The 18,282-nt window shown below is 45.6% G+C and overlaps 1 protein-coding gene across 3 annotated transcripts; it reads right to left on the bottom strand.

Moving 5' to 3' along the window:
* Positions 1-3,304: 3,304 nt before the first annotated feature.
* sec24b (SEC24 homolog B, COPII coat complex component) lies at positions 3,305-18,046 on the bottom strand. Of its 3 annotated transcripts, none has more exons than XM_023992628.2 (24): positions 17,821-18,046; positions 16,390-17,058; positions 16,101-16,250; positions 15,262-15,381; positions 13,311-13,394; positions 12,974-13,137; positions 11,967-12,151; positions 11,576-11,678; positions 10,629-10,755; positions 10,408-10,517; positions 10,082-10,194; positions 9,161-9,279; positions 8,754-8,809; positions 8,281-8,487; positions 8,037-8,160; positions 7,638-7,796; positions 6,803-6,976; positions 6,503-6,613; positions 6,247-6,422; positions 5,940-6,077; positions 5,684-5,788; positions 5,042-5,134; positions 4,396-4,499; positions 3,305-3,622 (listed from the first exon to the last, which is right to left on the bottom strand). In XM_023992628.2, the coding sequence occupies exons 1-24, from the start codon at positions 17,864-17,866 to the stop codon at positions 3,508-3,510; spliced, it is 3,552 nt and encodes a 1,183-aa protein (XP_023848396.1). In that variant the 5' UTR covers positions 17,867-18,046; the 3' UTR covers positions 3,305-3,507. The 3 variants fall into 3 exon arrangements, with proteins under 3 accessions (XP_023848396.1, XP_070300885.1, XP_023848397.1); XM_070444784.1 differs by having other exon boundaries at positions 17,713-17,828; XM_023992629.2 differs by lacking the exon at positions 15,262-15,381.
* Positions 18,047-18,282: the final 236 nt, after the last annotated feature.

The following is an 18,282-nucleotide window of genomic DNA, read 5'->3' as shown; positions in this document are numbered from 1 at the left end:
AGAAATATTGTATTGACTGAGTAAGCAACAGAATTGATATACTGTGGGCCCCCATGTCTCTATGAGAGCCTCCTGCCAACAGCGCTATGGGAGTCTCTCACAAGTCGTTCTGCATATGGTTAAAGTTTAGAAGTCAGGCCTGTTCGAGGAGTGCTCATCCAAATAAACTCCCAGCCGACTCTCTCTCTGACGGTTGGAGAGGTTGATGGAGGGGGGGAGGAGTTTGTGTCAAGCTGCGGGAAAGCTGTACAAACACTGCTGTTTGTTCTGCCCATTAAACCATACACAAATAGAGGTGATGAGGCTTGCATGAATTGCATATGATGACCTCGATAACAGAGCGTCATGAGCTCCCTTTTGTTCACGGTAATGCAAACATTTGAGTGTTGTAAAGAAGTTGGTTTGTGTATTTCAACTGCTAACGGCAGATGTGGAAGCGGTCTGTTCATTACCATGGAACAATAAGCTATTACTACGTCGTCAAGTCTATGACTTCACAATATGCTACCATGTGAAAATAAAAGAGGCTCTTGGTTAGATGCTTTAAGCTGCAGAAGGGGTATAAAAAGGAGACTTCTGGGTATTATCTGGGGTTCAACTGCAGTTTTTCACTGGACTACAAATAATAMTTTTTTCTCTATTTTGACAACCACTACTATCTGCAGTTTATCCTGTCAAACAATACTCCATTGTAAGCTTACAAGACAAGCACAGAAAAKACCTTTYGTTGAAGCMAAGATTACACCTCAAAACCACAAGCAGCGTATCACTAGTAGATAGTTCTTACCACATGAGATAAGGGGCCTGTGTGTGTAACAACTTCAGTTTGCTTTCAGGAGACAAAGCGGAAGAAAGGAGGGAGAAAAGCATACATTTAAAAAGTGGTCTCAAATCAGGTGTACGTTTGCAGTAATAGCCACCACAGGGACATGAAGCTACTGTAGAAACCCCTTTTCTGSATATCAAGATGAGAAAATGTAGTCATGATGCAAGGCTGAATGGGGAAACTGTGACATCATGCCCCATGAAAATATCTGAGGTACTGTGGTGGTGGGGAAAGGGGGTTGCTGGTGAGTGAAAGGGGGTGTTGAAGTGGGTGTGTCCGGGGGCCGTCCAGTCAAAATGGTGTTTAAATATAGCTGGTCAACAGCAGTAGCTTGTTTGTTAGTGAGGGGCTCATGAATTGTGCTGTGACACCTCACTGAGTAGGTTCAGTTAAAAAGCAAAGGAAATACCATTAGACTTGATGTGCTTTTTCAAGGACTGTGTGTGTGTGCACATACTTGGAACACTGCAGTGACAAAACATTTGTGCACTAATTGAATGGTCTAATTACTTTTTGCCATCTTTTTGAAGCGTGAAAAGCAACAAGTACTGTATGTTCTATGTAAACTGATTTGTGGCTTTGGTGGTTTGTCTCAACCGTAAATGTAAAAAAAACTTGATGCAATGGAGAAAAACATTCTTTCCAGTTGGATGGTGATAAAGAAACAGTATAACGTCGTTATTATGGCTTGCTAAAATAACTTTACCCCGTAGGAACCAGAGATGTTTGCAAATGGACCAGGAAGGCCCAAGGAGTCCGCGAGGCAGGCAGGACGGTTCATTTCTTTGTATATTTACAGAGTTATCTTTAGTACATCTGAGCCCCCCTTTTGAGTTGGTGTATTTTCCAAGACTAGGTTGACTAACTTTGAAAATGAGTAATTTACTAGGAGACATATGGTGAGTAAAATGTAAGAATGTCTTCCAAAAACATTGGTCTAATTTCTGAGAACACAAAAGGATGGATGTTAATACTGTTTCCTTTTCATGGGATAAAGCTAAAGGATTCCTAGATCATTTTATACTACTGAGAGTGAGACATACATAGCTGGTGAAATAAAGATGGGAACTTAGTCACAGAAGTGCTTTTTAAAGTATGCAGCGCAGATACAAATCCTTATAGTCATTAGCGAAGTGGTTCATTGAACATGTCAAATGTTTACTATTCCTAACCTTTCCATCAAGGAAACAGTCCATTCCATTTCTTTTAACCATTGTGGCTTTTCTCAGTAGTCCTCTGAACAAAAAATGCAATATGCCTCTAACTTTCCTGTGATAGGCATCTTAGAGAAATCAGTAGGGAATGTAGATGTGTTTAGCCAAGATAGTTCACTTATCCAAAAGAAATGCAAAGTCCCTGCCAATCACCTCACCATAGTTGTGTCCACCAAAGCAAAACAGTTTCTGTCACATGATACAACTGTAAATTTCCCCTACAAACCATGAATGAAACATTGATGAGCKCCCTCTAATGTAGCAGACAGATTCTGCAACACCTGAAGGGTATACTACAAGCAGGATTAATGAGTTAGCCAGACAAACCAGAAATAACTTGCTTTTCTGGTTCATGATCTTTCTTAAACTTAGATATGTGTTTTTGGTTACTGAGTCATTAGACCATGCCCAATTCAAGCTTACATTTCTAAAGAATAAAAAGTCATTTCAGAATATTTCCACAAGTTAACTGGCTAACTCATTGATCCTGCTTTCTAGTATACCCCTCTGCAAAATATGTGAATGAGGGGGGGGGGGGAAATCAAGTGAAATACTGTTTCATTTTATTTAATAAGCTGGTAAATTATAAATTATCGCACATAAAATATTATTTTCAATAGTTACAAAGTGGATAGCAACGTCTGGTAGCGGATCAAAAAAACAAACGAGAGGGTGGCAGTTTACAAAGGTTTCAGTTTCATCTGACGACACAGGATTTGAACAGCTGGGAGAGGAGTCGAGGTGCAGAGGGGTATTCAGCCACTGTTGACTAGCATCCTGTTAAGCAGAGGGTAGCCAATTACCCGACTAGCAGCAGCAAACACAATGGTAACAGAGGTAGCTCCAGAACACACTGAAAACAAAGAGGGGGGATGCTGTACTCTTATGTCAATGAGTTTGAAGATAAGATGGAGGAAATGGGAGAAGGATGTGGAGGATGTATGACAATAAAACATTTTTAAAAAAGTGGATCATACCACAACATGCGGGGGCGTATCAGAAGGGTCAACTTAATCAGATGAGGAGGAAGTAGCATCTTTGGCTTTCCCTTGGAGAGAGATGCTACGTGGAGCTACGACAGCGGCTGAGAGACGATAGGGGAAATGTTCAAGGGAGCGAGCTGGTTGAAGAAGCAGCCCGTTCAGAGCGCACCACTTGATCTGTGAGTCCAACGGCCTATTACTTCACTTCAACACCAGAAGTCATCTTCACTTTAACACCAGAAGTCATCTTCACTTTAACACCAGAAGTCATCTTCACTTTGTCACTCTGATTTTTCATTTTCTTTCTGATCCTTCCACCTGCCTCCCCCGGGTCATAGGCCGTGGTTGACCGGACCACTAGGGTGGGTGGGGTTGGGTTGGTTGTGTTGTCCCCTCTGTGGTCTGAGGGAACTTCCTGTTTACCATGTGCCACGTTCATTGTTTTTTCTACACAAGGCCCAAGGGGCCTTCTGCTCTGTGTGTTCTACTTGGACATCTGTTGCTGGATGTGGAGCAGGAACTCGTAGTAGGAGAAGGCTGATTCCGACCGGTCCTCTACCAAGTGCTGGAAAAAGCTGGTCTTAGCTGAAGCATCATCCCTACGGGGAGAAGTAATGAAATAAATAAGCGCATATAGTCCGAATACATTTACATTCTATTGAAATTACTTTGATACTCTTAAAAAAGGMCTCTTTGAATTTGTAAGACTTCCATTTGGTATGAAGAATTGTCCTCTGGCCCGTAGACATTCGTAGCAAACAGATCCTCACAGCAGCCTAATGCCGTTGTGCAACAATGCCCAATAAGAAGCATGAGCTGGCGCACACCCAGAGAAAATGATTTAGTGTAGAGGTGCTGACTAACGGTGAATAAACTGTAAGCTATAAAAACAAAGAGTCGCACACTATGTATAAATTACTGGGAGTTTAAACATAGTGTGCGACACTCTGTTTTTATAGCTTATAGTGCAACAATGCACCAGCATGACGTAAGAACACCTGATCGTTCCATGACGTAGTCTGACCAGGTGAATCAAGGTGAAAGCTATAATCCCTTACTTATGTCATTTGTTAAATCCACTTCAATCAGTGTAGATAAAGGGGAGGAGACAAGTTAAATCATTTTTAAGCCTTGAGACATGGATTATGTATGTGCGCCGTATAGAAGGTGAATGGGCAAGGCAAAATAATTAAGTGCCACGTGCACCAGTTTGAAAAGGGGGTTTACAACTCAATACTAGGAAGGTGTTCCTAACGTTTTGTACACTCACTAYGTGGTCACCGATGGCTTCCTACACGACACGGACCCAGGCACTCACTAGCAACAAACACACACACGCGTCAATGGATCAGACCAGGGGTACTTGACTTACTTCACGACGTGAAGTGTTGAGCTGAAGGTTCGCGAGTCCTGTAGCCAGGCGAGGAGTGCGCGCAGTCGTTCAGACAGAGGGGTTTCCAGCTCAGGAATTTGGGTCTGGTATTCATAAGAGACAAAGAAGAAAAAAACAAGACCCACAGCTTTGTCTTTACTACTCAAGACAGTCTACACTGTGTGTGTGTGTGTCTGTGTGCGTGTGTGTGTGTGCGTGTGAAAAAACTAAAAGATAACTAGTGGTTGGTTTCAATCCCAGATCTCCACAAGTCTGTCGTGTTTGTGATTTAATGAAATATGTATGTGTGGTTCGGAATGTGAAGCATAACTGTGGTTTAGGGATGTGTTGGTCTTTTCCCCAAAGATGGAATCAGAAACGCAAACAAAACCTCGACAATTGCTACTCGGCCTGTGTTTGGTTGTACCCCACGTTGTGTGGTATTACATTATTTAGGTAGCCACGGGCCTTTTGTCAAAAAAGTAGAACCAAATAAACAAACCTACTAAAATGTAAATTACTCCCTGGCTGAACTGACTAAGTACAGTACTATTTCATTGTGAAGCACCATCTGGACACAGCACAGAGTAATACACAGCAATAAATGTGTCACATTGTRTCTAATGAATGTTAGTGCCCCACTAACCATGTTAGGGGGTATTGAAGCATGGTTTGGGCAGCCCAGCACGTCTCGAATGAACATATCATTACAGCATTTCCCAATCCACAAGTAAAACACCTGGAGAAGAGAACAGAGAGGAAGTCAATGAAGTRTACATTTCTACACGGGACAGTAACAAGGATACTTCTTCAAATACATGAATCTTTCCTCCATTCCCTTCCTTGAGGTAAACACTGATCTACACYGAGTGTTAAAACCATTATGGRCACCTGCTCCTTCCATGACATAGACTGACCAGGTGAAAGCTATGATCCCTTATTTATGTCACTTGTTAAATCCACTTTAAAATCAGTGTAGACAAAGGGAGGAGACAGGTTAAAAATAATTGCCTTGGATTGTGTATGTGTGCCATTCAGAGGGTGAATGGGCAAGACAAAAGATTTAAGTGCCTTTGAACGGGGTATGGTAGTAGGTGCCAGGAGCACCGGTTTAAGTGTGTCAAGAATTGCAATGCTGCAATATTGCCTTCACCGAGCCAACCTTGTCAGATCTGTTATCATCATGGAGGAACAGATGGAGGAGTTCATTGCTAAAAAGTCCTCAAACAGAGACGARGTTCATTTTTTCAGGGACTTCGGTCAATTGACAGAGCATAGCAGGACTTACGCTGCCACAGTCCATGAGGAAAGCGCCTTCTCTGGTCAGCTTCTCAGCCGTAAGGTGCAGCAGATGGGGCTGGGGCACTATGCAGTCGTTCAGGTGGAGCGCCCCCTGTGGACAGAAAAGGGTAAAGCAGTCTACGTTTCTGTATACTTGTGACCCACCAGGTAAAACAAAACCAACGTGTCCAGCTAGGAACCAGTGGAACGCTGGAGAGATGAATCAGTTGTTCAAAGCAAAGCGGGCTGTGTTGACCTCTCACCTGGTCTGAAATGGTGTCCAGGCGGTAGAGGTCGGGGTGGACCGTGCGCATGATCTGCTGCAGCGGCTGGCTCTTGAACTCGCACATGGCGAAGACRCGCTCGTCCAGCTTCGTGCTGGTCCCTGTGCGCAGTGCTTTCTGTTAGGTGGAGAGAAAGGAGGAGGAAGGGGAAAGGAGGAGGAGAGGAGGGAGCACAGATTCATGAGAAGGGATAGCATTGACAGCTTGAACGGCTTCTGACTAGTGACGGAGACATACGGTGCATACAAAAGCTGTGCGTGTGTGTGCGTGTGTTGCTCAGACAGACCTGTTTGAGTAATGCCAGCACGTAGAGGGGGAAGAGACAGAGGGCTGCGGGGGCGATGAGACCAGACTGCTGCAGATTCGAGACRGTGTTCTTGTACGCACTCAGGGAGTCCACCACCGCATTCACCAGGGCATCCCGGGCGTCYGACAGGCTTGACGATATCGACCGGTCAATGGCTGTTCATAGGAATCCAAAATAAAAATGTATGAATAAATGATCTCATGAACAAATGCAGCGTGCGTATATATACACTCACCCATGTTGGCTAGGAGGCAGGTGATGGCCTGAACGTCAGCCCCGGCATATACATCACTCAGCTGGCTGACCACTGGCAGACACAGAGTATGGACCCTGATCCGCCTCTTCCCTAGGTGGACGGAGGGAGGGGGGGGAATAGGAGCAGAAATGAGGGTAGATTAATTTGTCTTTGTTAGATGATATTAAAATAACAACTCTTTGTACTAGAACTGGGACTAATTATTCATTATTTAAGTAAAAGTCGGGAATGACTTCTCCAAATATTTCACAATGAATGAAACGGTGAGATGGTGTTCACCTTTGCTGGAGGTGTACAGCAGTGCAGCCTGGAAGCAGGCCAGTGAGGTGTCGGCCATGCTCTCCTCTATAGACATCTGCACAGCGAAGCCCGAGTCTGGGTTGACATTGGCCAGGGACAGCAGGTCCGTCGAGCGCACAAAGAAGTTCCCATGGAATGTGTGGATGGACAAGCCTGTTGACCAAGGAGACATACATAGTAATGATGACCGCTAAATCGATCTAGAAATTGTCAAGAAATGTGTACTGTTTGGCCTCCYGAGTGGCGCAGTGCTCTAAGGCACAGCATCGCAGTGCTAGAGGCGTCACTACAGACCCGGGTTCGATCCCAGGCTGTGTTGCAGCCGGCCGCGACTGGGAGACCCATGAGGCGTTGTCCGGGTTAGTGAAGGGTTTGTCCGGGCCGGGATGTCCTTGTCCTATCGTGCTCTAGCGACTCCATGTGGCGGGCCGGGCGCAATGCACGCCGACTTCGGTAGCCAGTTGTACGGTGTTTCCTCCGACACATTGGTGCGGCTGGCTTCCGGGTTAAGCGAGCAGTGTGTCAAGAAGCAGTGCGGCTTGGCAGGGTCGTGTTTCGGAAGGACGCATAGCTCTCGACCTTTGTCTCTCACGAGTCCGTACGGGAGTTGCAGCGATGGGACAGTTGGATATGATGAAATTGGGGAGGAAAAACACGTAAAGAAAATACTAACAAATTTGTGGAGTGACAACAATACCTTTCAGAAAAAGATTTTATAAAACTACTCAGACAATACAAAACGAAATATCTAGGAGTAGCTTACCCTTGCAAAATCATAACCATTTGAAGAAACAAACTAACAAAATAGACCTACCTTTGGTGCAGCGTATCCTCATGACAGCCTCGAAGCCGATCTTCCTGGTGAGGTAGCGCTCCAGATCCTTCTGGAACTTGTCCAGCTGGGCCGGGTTGTGAACGTGGTGCAACGAGGGGTAGTAGAAGATGCTACCCGCTGAGTATTTAGACACACACGCTGGACCGAGAGGGTGGGGGGGAGAAGAAAAAGAAAAAAGAAGGAAAGAAAGAGAGAGAATGCAGTGTGTAGCCTTAGGTTTACTGTCTATATTTGATATGGAATTGACTCCAACCCTGTAAACTCTTACGACTGCTGTATTCTATTTTGCCAAAACCATTCTCTTTCTCAACTTTTAGCATTTTCCTAAACAGTAACCTGTCTATTATATAATCTGAGGAATGGACGATCACGTCTTACCTAGTGAGGCCAGGTCAGAGTACTGGGAGCTGAGGAGGAAGAGGTCCACTCCTATCTGCTGACCAGAACAGTCCAGGGCCAGCTTCTTGTAGAAGTCTGTGGCTGGGCCCAGGTGTTGGACCCCCTGTCACAACATAACATGCAGAACAGACTTCTTAGACAACTGGAACCTTACATTACAGAGCCATATGGTCTGACAGTGTGTGTGTGTGTCATGCCTGTGTGTGCGACTCAGCACTCATACCTTGGTGCTGGACCTCTGGTTAGGGTCCTCCCGAGACTGCAGCAGGCCGGCACCCAGCGTGGGTAGCTGGGTCTGGAACACGGAGACGCGGCCCCCTGTGGAGGACATGAGCTTGTAGGCAGCCTGCAGCGCCGGGCCCAGGGCACTGTGGGTCTCCCTGGTCTGGCTAAACATGCCGGGTAGGGAGGTCAACAGGACCCTCACCAGCTGGGAGGGGGAGTCGGAGAGAAAATGAGAGCGAGAAGAGAGATCAGAGGGAGAGAGAACAGTCAAAATGACTAAAGATGCGCTCACACACCAGCATCAGAAAACAAACTGACTATCACACTAAAGCAACCATACATGGTCAGAAACACAGACTCTCACCCTCCAGTCATTTAAAAATAAATACATATAGAAAAAAACATCAGCCTGTGATGACACTGGTAAACACAAATAGTTCCACACATTCTCAGTCAAAGAAAAACCTTTACCGCTCTGCTTTCCTTCAGGTTCACCAGTAGACTGTCGTGGGTTGGAATGAAGATATCTACAAGAACAGAACAAAGACTGAATTAGTTACTGCATCACCACAGCTCACATTCAATGACCTGGGATAATTCACTTGGAGAAATGACTATATTCACCAGCAGAAGGACAAGTCATTACATCTCTACAGTACACATTATTTTTACCATTAGTGAATAAGTGACATGTCGGTTTGAGGGAGAGGAGGGTGTAGTCAGTCTGCAGTCAACAACACCGTTGCCTTGCCAAGRGCTGTTTGTTGTTTGGTAAGACAACGACATGTTGGCTCGAGCACAAACCGACTGGCACCCAGACTGGGGATTTTTAGGCAGTGGACCTAAAGACGGAGGAGAGCTGACTGAAACACACACACCGTCGATGTCGGAGACCACCAGCATCTGGGGCTGCGAGAGGCTCTCGTGGAGGTTGTAGAAGTGGATGGTGCTGTTAAAGGTGATGAAGCCCACTCGGGTACGCGTGTCCCCCGGCATCCTGAGACACAGAACAGACACCCCCCGGAGAGTTAGCCTAGCCGCGGCATGTAACAGTACTGTACAACGGAACAGGTCAAGAAAATGGCAGAATAACTCTGGTTTGAGAGATACCAGATGTGTGTGAGTGTGGCGTTCTGGTGAACTCTTTTTCACGTCAGAATGTGGGATTATGGAGTTCAAGTTGACGTGACTGAGATTTTCCAGACATCGGAACCAGCAGTGAACCTTCGGCAGAGCTAGTTTTGTATAGTTGCAACAAAGAACAGGATAATTTCCTGKGAAAAACAGGAAGGACAGTCCTGCTAAAGTATTTCATGTTTCTCTTTTCTTTTTTTCTGGCAAGAGTTCAAGTATATACACTTCAAAATGGTTTGCTCCCTGTGGAACTGTCCGATTAAATTCAGATTTGACCAAATCTTATTGTTCACCATGTGTATGAATGTTGACGGACTTAACTACGAAAATAGAAAGCAACAGAGCGATCACCATTTACTTTCATCTGCCTCCAGTTCTTACGCACTTGCAAGCCGGCCAATACTAGTATGACTTTTATAGTAGTGCTTGACCYGTTTCACATTTGATCCATGGCTTTTATTTGTCTATTTTTCTTTGAAATGGAGCCTTGACTACTTAATAGTAGGAGTGTGAGCAGGAAAGGCCTTTGTCAGACACATATAAACTCACTGGAAAACTATAGCTACTGCACCGGTTATMTAAGTGAATTTATCAGGAGTCAACGGCAGTGCTATAAGCAACTCAGATCATATTGAACACATGAATCCAGGTGCAAAGCAACTCACTTGTCCAGGTTCTCCAGTAAGGTCTGACAGAAGACATCCAGGTAGCCTGCATCCACCGCGTTGTGAGACACATCCAGCACAAACAGGTACACTGCAGGCTGAGGGGGCCGCAGCTGGGGACAACACCCATACACATGCTTTAYGCAAAACATTCAACCAGTTCACATCTGCAGACTGACAGTCTGATATTGGAAAGCACAGTGCCTTGCCATTGGTGACTGCATGAATCTGATGGAGACCTGCCCTCTAGAGGATTGTGGGCAAACTGTTTCTGGATGAATGAACACAAATCTAAAATTATATATATATTTATAAATATCACTCACCATGTAATCTGAAGAGGCTATGAACTCCACAGTGGAGTTCTGCACCTCTGGCCTCTTGTGGGGCTCTCCATAGGAGCGGGTCACGGGATTGTACATGAACTCATCAGGAACTGTGAGGGGGAGAATATGCACATTCAAGTAATTTAGCAGGTGCCTATTTAACGTCTCGCATTTTGGACGGTGCTGCCCTAAGTACACATATTGAATAGAGGGATCCGTACCATCATTGACCCTGTAGCAGAGGCTGCATTTCCATCTCCTCTGGTCCAGGAAGGAGACGAAGGGGTTAATGTAGGTACGACAGGAGCGACATCTCACTATGGTGCTGGACGTGATCACTGGGAGTTGCTATGGATGGAGAGAAAGAGAGATTATGGGATTACTTTTTTTATCTAGGCAAGTCAGTTAAAGAACAAATTCCTATTTACAATGATGGCCTACCCGGGCCAAACCCGGACGACGCTGGAACAATTGTGCGCCGCCCTATGGGGCTCCCAATCACGGCTGGATGTGATACAGCCTGGATTCGAACCAGGGACTGTAGTGACACCTCTAGCACTGAGATGCAGTGCCTTAGACCGCTGCGCCACTCGGGAGCCCAAAGATGAAGATGACTGTTGATTTGTGGTTTGTTACTCATTAAATTATTTATGAAAACGTGTTCTACATTCTACATCTGATCGAACCTGCGTCTGCAATCTATAGGAGAGGACTCCTTTCTGTAAAGTCTTTATATCAACAGTCTGTTTTTGTACTTTTACCACCTTGCACCTGACACTTTCAATGAAACTAAAACCATGGCTTTCTGCACCTTCTCACCCTCCAGCTCATCCTGCCTTGCCTCCTGCTTTTCTGTTTCTGAACTCAGGTCAACTTCCTATGACATATTGACAGGGTGTTATTAAGGKGCACTGAACGCCACAGTCAATATAAATAACCACTGAAGTGTCTTATTCCAGGATATTCACTCAATTCCATAAAAAAACATTTGTGCTATGTTCAATGTAGCGTTTCAATTCAATTGCACTTCCAAGTTGGTAGCTTCCTGAAATGTCAGTCGCTTACACCTATCCAATCCTCTCAGATCTACACCAGYGCATARGAGTTAGGGGCTAGGGGATGTTTGTGGACAGGGCCCGGGTTGTATTAGGGCTGGGTGTCTTCTTACTGCGAGGTCTCTGAAGGGRTGCAGGAGGAGGCCCAGGGGCAGCCGGGCTTTATTCAGCAGGGCCTGGGTCTGTGGGATGTTGGTCAGGGTACACCTGAATGTGCTGTGGAGGCMAGAGAGAAGAGCTTTTAGCACAGCTTTGTAAAGGCATGAGCTAATAARTTCAATTGAGTGAGCGGAGACTATGGAGGAACAATGCAGTGTGGAGATAGAGGAGAAGTACRTTTGAAATCAACAAACGTTCCCAATATGTGTTTTGCTTGATCCGATAAATAAACTTGGGATCGCACTTGTCAATCCTAGTGTTTCAGTTTACGCTGAATATTGTCCGTTAGTGTTGTGTCCAGATACCAGCATATCCTCAAATCCACAAACTTCCCCTGCCCCTTACTCCGGGCTGCAGTTGGCCTTCTTGAGGTCAGCGTTGAGGTTGGGTTCRGGGGCATCCAAGGGCCGGTGGGGCAGAAGGTTCCTCTCCTGCAGCAGGTTGACAGGCCGCAGAGCCTCCATTTCCAGCTCTGGCACACCGCTCAGCCCCCCCAGGGCCACAGACAGCTGGGACATGTTAGGGAAGGGCTGCATGGACAAAYAGGAGGCAGTTAGTCAAACAGTCACTAGGGACAGGTAGATCATTACCACAAGGGTCAGGTGTGGGGCAGAGATGAACATGATAGAAAGGAACTGATATCCACAAAACTAATATGCCCCCAGGGAAATGTATTGACATRCAGTGTCTTAGTAGGCCAACTCTTTTTCATGTATTTCATGAGGGACCATATTAAAATTACACAATAAGGGCCGAGGGGGTGTGGTATATGGCCAATATAGCACGGCTAAGGGCTGTTCTTATGCACGACGCAATGAGGAGGGCCTGGATACAGCCTTTAGCTGTGGTATATTGGCCATACACCACAAACCCCCGAGGTGCCTTATTGCTATTATAAAACTGCTTAGCAATGTAATTAGAGCAGTAAAAATACATGTTTTGTCATTCCTGTGGTGTACGGTCTGGGTGGAAAACTGGGTGGTTCGAGCCCTGAACGCTGATAGCTGGCTGACAGCTGTATACCATGGGTATGACAAAACATTTATTTTTACTGCTATAAATACGTTGGTAACCAGTTTATAATAGCAATAAGGCACCTCTGGGGTTTGTGGAATATGGCCAATATACCACGRCTAAGGGCTGTATCCAGGCACTTCGGGTTTCTTTGTGACTAAGAACAGCCCTTAGCCGTAGTATATTGGCCATATACCACACCCCCTCGTACCTTATTGCTTAAATATACCAACGCTGTCAGCCAATCAGSATTCAGRGCTTGAACCACCCAGTTTATTTAGAATATATATTCTCTTTTAGTCATACACAACCAGGTGAGTTGTACCAGAACATCTTACCTGTGACAAATGCTGGTAGCCAGTTTGGTTGTACCTGCCGTGCGAGGGGGAGGAGTCTGTCCTGGGGGACGGGCTCTGCTGATAAGCTGGCTGCATGCTGGGGTAGCCATAGCCAAAGGGCGGGGCTTGTTTGGTCATGTCGGCGGAGGGGGGAATGGAGGACTCTAGAAATAGAGTGACAAACATTAGGGTTGAAGGTACCAAATGATAACTGCCTGCCCACTTAGTGCATTTGAGGTTGTGGTTTAGCGGAGAGAAATGGGGCAGCAGAAACGTTCAATTGTGTCAAATGCCTCAACGTGGCGCTGTATTTTTAAGAGCCGAGTACAGTATGTACCTGGGTAGCTGCCGCCTTCCAGGGAGTCGTAGCTGTTGGGCACCGGGGACGCACTGCCAGTGGTAGTTGAGGAACTATCACCACCTGAGAGTGGGGACGGTGGGGGAAGGAAGAGAAAAACATTTGAGGAGCTGCTCTCTAACTTTAAAAGTTTATTACAGCGCACATGCAGGCAGGAGAAAAATGACACATGAAAGGTGGACATGTTAGGCGTGTGTAAGCAGGGCAGGAGGAATGTGATGCTGATGAAATAGGAAAATAGGTGAAGCCATAGACAGACAGGCAGCAGTTATCATCATCATTATCATCATCTCTAGGCTGTACACATCCAGCCTTCCCTTCCAGATCTCTGAGAGAAGGCATTTTAGGTCTCGCCACCCACACCCACGCACTGGAAGCTCTGAACGAGTCGTTTAATCCAATTGKGCAAAACGGAGGGCTGTGACAGTGAACCAAGATAGCGCTGCCTCATTGGATGAGCTCCAATTATCACAGGCAGCTAAATCTGCCTGCCACCCCAGTGGATTAAGTGCTCTATATATTAAAGAACCTGGGCCTGGGGAAGCATGTATTATGACTGACAAGCCCTCCTAACACATCGGAATTCAGCTAATTAGACATATCAAAATGACACAAAAAAAGCTAAGTAGGCCTAAACAAAACGGTGGCCAATCAACGGAGAGCGACTGAATGATGATTGGCCAAATTTACAGAGAATGATAAGAAACCACTCGAGAAGAAATAGGACAAACAGAGAAACATCAGTGGCAAAAAATGTGCATGAAAATGACATCCGAGGGCGTTTGGAGTGCAAGGGCAGAGGAGAGTTAAGGCATAGCACACTTAAATGAACCAAGGTGCTAATGAGTGTTAGCTGCTAGAGCTGACATGCCTCAGCTTCTACCCTTTTCCCATTGGAGACCAGTGAGCAGCAGAGAGCCTGTTGGCCCGTGGTAACRGGGGACATGCTATATATAAAAAGCTGTTAACCTCTAGACAATAACACACTACCCAAGGGTGGGACCCACCAGCGCCTCTAGGACACTCATCAACACCTTCTCATTGAAACACTGCATGTACTCTGATAACAAAATGTGAAATGTAGTATGAATAATATCATTATCAGGATAGCATAACTATGGAAGTTGCTAAGATTTCAGGTTCCAAACAAACTGGAGGCTATTGACTGGCCCAGATAGGGGTCTATTGAAAATTGTGTTAAATTATGTCTGCTCTAAACATTTGTTTATTTAAATGCAAAACCAATCATGCAAAAATCTATTGTTTTTCAGGAGGATACAATTTGGAAATTYCAATGGGAAGCAATAAGAAGGTTTTTATTCAGAGACCAGTTAGATCCCTTCCTGTAATTGAAATGCAGACAAACATTCCCAAATGGTTAGTGGGTGAGAGGAAAACTGAGGACATGATTGGAAAGGACAAGAACGAGTGCATAGCCTGAATGTCAAGAAGACTAAACAGATTCTAAAACAGATCATTTACTCTCAAACACTACACCGTACTCACATTATTTGAACCGATGGTTCGAATGAGGCTTAACCTCTTTGTGATGAAGTTAGGATAACTGATCAGATGCTCCACACCATTCTGACWGCCATGCTTCAGTGATTTTAGTTAYAACGAGCTCACATCACTAACATCAAAAATCTATTGGGAACACTGTGATAATGTTGGGAGAAGATATGGCGTAGATGTTGAATGCGTGGATGCCGTCAGATGGGCAGCWGAGAGAGATGGATCTGCAAGTGGGGGGCAGGCAAGCTGCTAGAGATGGGCAGAGGTGGCTTTGAGACATGAGTATGAATGCAAAGTGCCTGGGGTTGAAAAGAAAGTAAGTGGGTTGATGTGAGGGTCGGGTTGGTTGGGTGGTTATTGGAGTTGGGTTGGGATGAGGGGCAGGCAGGGATGAGAATAAAAGCTATAAGCAGACCTGCTTCCTCATCCTCCTCCTCATCAACATCCTCATCGGAGCTGGATGACAAGGGGGCAGCGTTGGTGGAGGCGTTGGCAGAGCTAGCGCCACTATTGGCTAAATATCCGTAGTGCATGCCTGTGGGGGGGTGGGAGAGGGTACAAAACAGAACAACCATCAACTATGTGGAGGGGAGGAGGGGGCGAGGACGGAGCCAGAGGACTGTGAGTTTAGAAAATCTGTGTCTGTGTGGTGGGAATGTTGGTGAGGATGCTTGCGATTCGCCTGTCGAAACATCACTTCTCACTAGCTTCTACCAAATTGAGACAAAAACAAATCATGGTAGGATTGTATCTATGGAGTAGAGAAAACAGACAGCGAGACAGGACAAGAACAAAAAGGAGATAGAGGACCTATTCAATTCAATTAGTTAGACTAAGCCTACAAGAAGTGAGTTTGAAAGATGAAATACAGATCCCTTCATCAATCATTTAATGAAGGTCCTCAGGGTGAGGACGGATAACCACACAAACGTAAAAATGCAGGAACTWGGGCAGGCAAAATTACCGTATAACTGACGGTTATGGATGAAGACCGTCATGAAAATTAAGTAACCGTCATAACTGTAAAAAAATAAGTCAAAAAGAAAAAGGATTTTACGGAGACCGCGGTCATTTACCATCATCCAAAATTCCATGACTGTCAGRGCCTTGGCAGGATCCTCTTAAACTTGCATCAAAATGGCAGACATGGGSATGTCATTGAGGACTTCAATGCTGATGACCAAATATAGAGCTACTGTAGAGATATGGAGGCTAATTCAAAAGTTGAAAAGCCTCTCTTCTCTCTCCATTTACCTTGCTGATGCCCCGGGGAGGAAGTGAAAGGGGTTCCTGAAGGTGGTCTATCTCCGTCAGCACCCCCGGTGTTGTGTGTGACTCCATAGTGGTCATGTGCCATGGCTGCCTGGTGGCTTTGGTCATAGTGCTGGAGGACTGGGSCTTGGACTGGGGAGAAGACGACAATTAAGGCAGAGGCAAGTATATYAAATATTGTCTTCACATAAATTAAAAAGAAAAGGGGATTGACAAGTGTCTCAAAATCGATTATGTACGGACAATCACAACAGTGCAGAGTCGACTGTACCTGCATTATCCTGGCCGTTGACTGTGGCTGGWTGGCCGGGTGGAGCCATGCTATGCCCAGAGGGAACCGCTACAGTAGATGCTGGGTGACTGGTGCCATTTCCTGGGGGATACTGGTGGAGGGGAGCGCCTATCAGGTTGGAAACGGCTCCTGAGCCGGTGGGAGCCTGGGAGGAACGCAAAGTGCCGTACTGGCTGCTTCCTGGTGCAGAAGGGTACGAGACAATGGGGTACATGGGAGTGCCTTGGCTGCTGGGGGTCGCTGACACCAAGTTAAGCTGCTGGGGATAGATTAGCGCTTGGGAGGTGAGGTACTGCTGCTGTCCATGGTAGGCCCCATGCGGTGCATAGGGGGATGGTTGTTGGAATGGAGGTGCCTGTTGGGGGTTTGGAGGGGCAACTGAGGTGGGAAGGGTGCCATAGGGCTGAGAGGGAGGATGGGAGCCTTGGGTTGCTCTGTATSCAGAGGGGGCTACAGTAGGTGCAGCAATAGGCTGCTGGTGGCTGTTGTGGTGGTAGTAAGCACTGTGGTCATTGTTCGTAATGGGAGATTTGTTGAGGGCAGGGGYACAGTGTCCTGAAATGGTTGGGTAGCCCTGCTGTTGAGGCCCTGCTCCATAGTACCCCGGAGCCGGAGGATATGTGGATGGGTAGGTCTGTCCTACTGGACCTGTGGAGAATGACAGTTGACGTTAGCAAAACCAGGATTCATGTTAGATTTTTTTTTTATGAGTTTGCGGACAATTTACATATTGTTGATGGATTTTTKATCATCAATGTGTAATCAATCTACCATTATCAAAAGTATTACCTACCTACATTACTAAATATTCTATAGAAGGGGTCAAACCTGTCAATGTCAGCTAAGCAGTTAACTGTTACTGACTTATTCAAACCAACAGTAACATAATTTTGCTAACTAGTTGCCGGTGTATTGTCCTACCAGTAATGAGATGTCAATACCCTAGCTAGCTAGCCTAAAGGTTCCTCCCCTCCATGGACCCTGGCTGCGTTAGAACAATAAGCAAAGAAGATAGATAATTGCTGGCAACATCCATTTGTGAACATAACCAATATCACTACAAATGCTTTAGTGATGTGGTTTTCAAGATAGCTTGCCAACTAGCTAGCTGGCTAGTTGCAAGCTTGAATGGATGTTAGCTAGAAAGTTTAGCGTTCTCTTTAACGTTTACAGTAGATGGCTAACGGTTTGCTAGCTGTTTCTAGCTACCGTTACTGCTAATTAATAACAAACGGACAATTGTCCGTGTTTACTAGCTAATAACGCTATAGTTTACGTAAGTTGGTTATCTAAGCTAATTACCAGACGCAATAGGTAGCCAAGCAACACCCTTTCACACATCCACTAGCTATTTCAACCACTGGCACTTGCTAGTTTAGCTAGCGGCCGTATCTCCACGGCCCGTTTTACCATTCTGATAGGGTGGTGCTGCTCCACCATTAGGCGTAGAGTTCATGCTGTAACCGACAGGGGTTTTCAGGTCCGTCTCTTGGTCACGAATGCACAGGGTGACAAAAACACATGAAAGGTTGTCACCAAGGCAATATCCCCATTAGCTAGCTAGGTGTTGGCTGAGGATTTTGTGCCCCCTACTCCGATGGCTGTCTAGCAGAGACGACGAGGTTCATCCACTTATGTCAAGCTGCCGTTTCTATGCGACTAGAGATGGCAGAACGGCGCCACCTGTCAGTAGGCAGAAGTGCAGGAGCTGGATCAGTGTTGAAAAAACAGAGTATTTAGCTAGTCAAATCAGCACCTATTTTTTTCTGTTGTTCTAAATATAGATGTTTAATTTATTTGTATTAAACAATAAACCAAGTGATGATATCAGGGACATTTGATGTCTCTGTCATATTTACTATCTAGTGTAAA

This window comes from Salvelinus sp. IW2-2015, linkage group LG8 (assembly GCF_002910315.2).
Source record: "Salvelinus sp. IW2-2015 linkage group LG8, ASM291031v2, whole genome shotgun sequence".
Classification (NCBI taxonomy): Eukaryota; Metazoa; Chordata; class Actinopteri; order Salmoniformes; family Salmonidae; genus Salvelinus; species Salvelinus sp. IW2-2015.
This window is presented reverse-complemented; position numbering and strand designations above follow the sequence as displayed.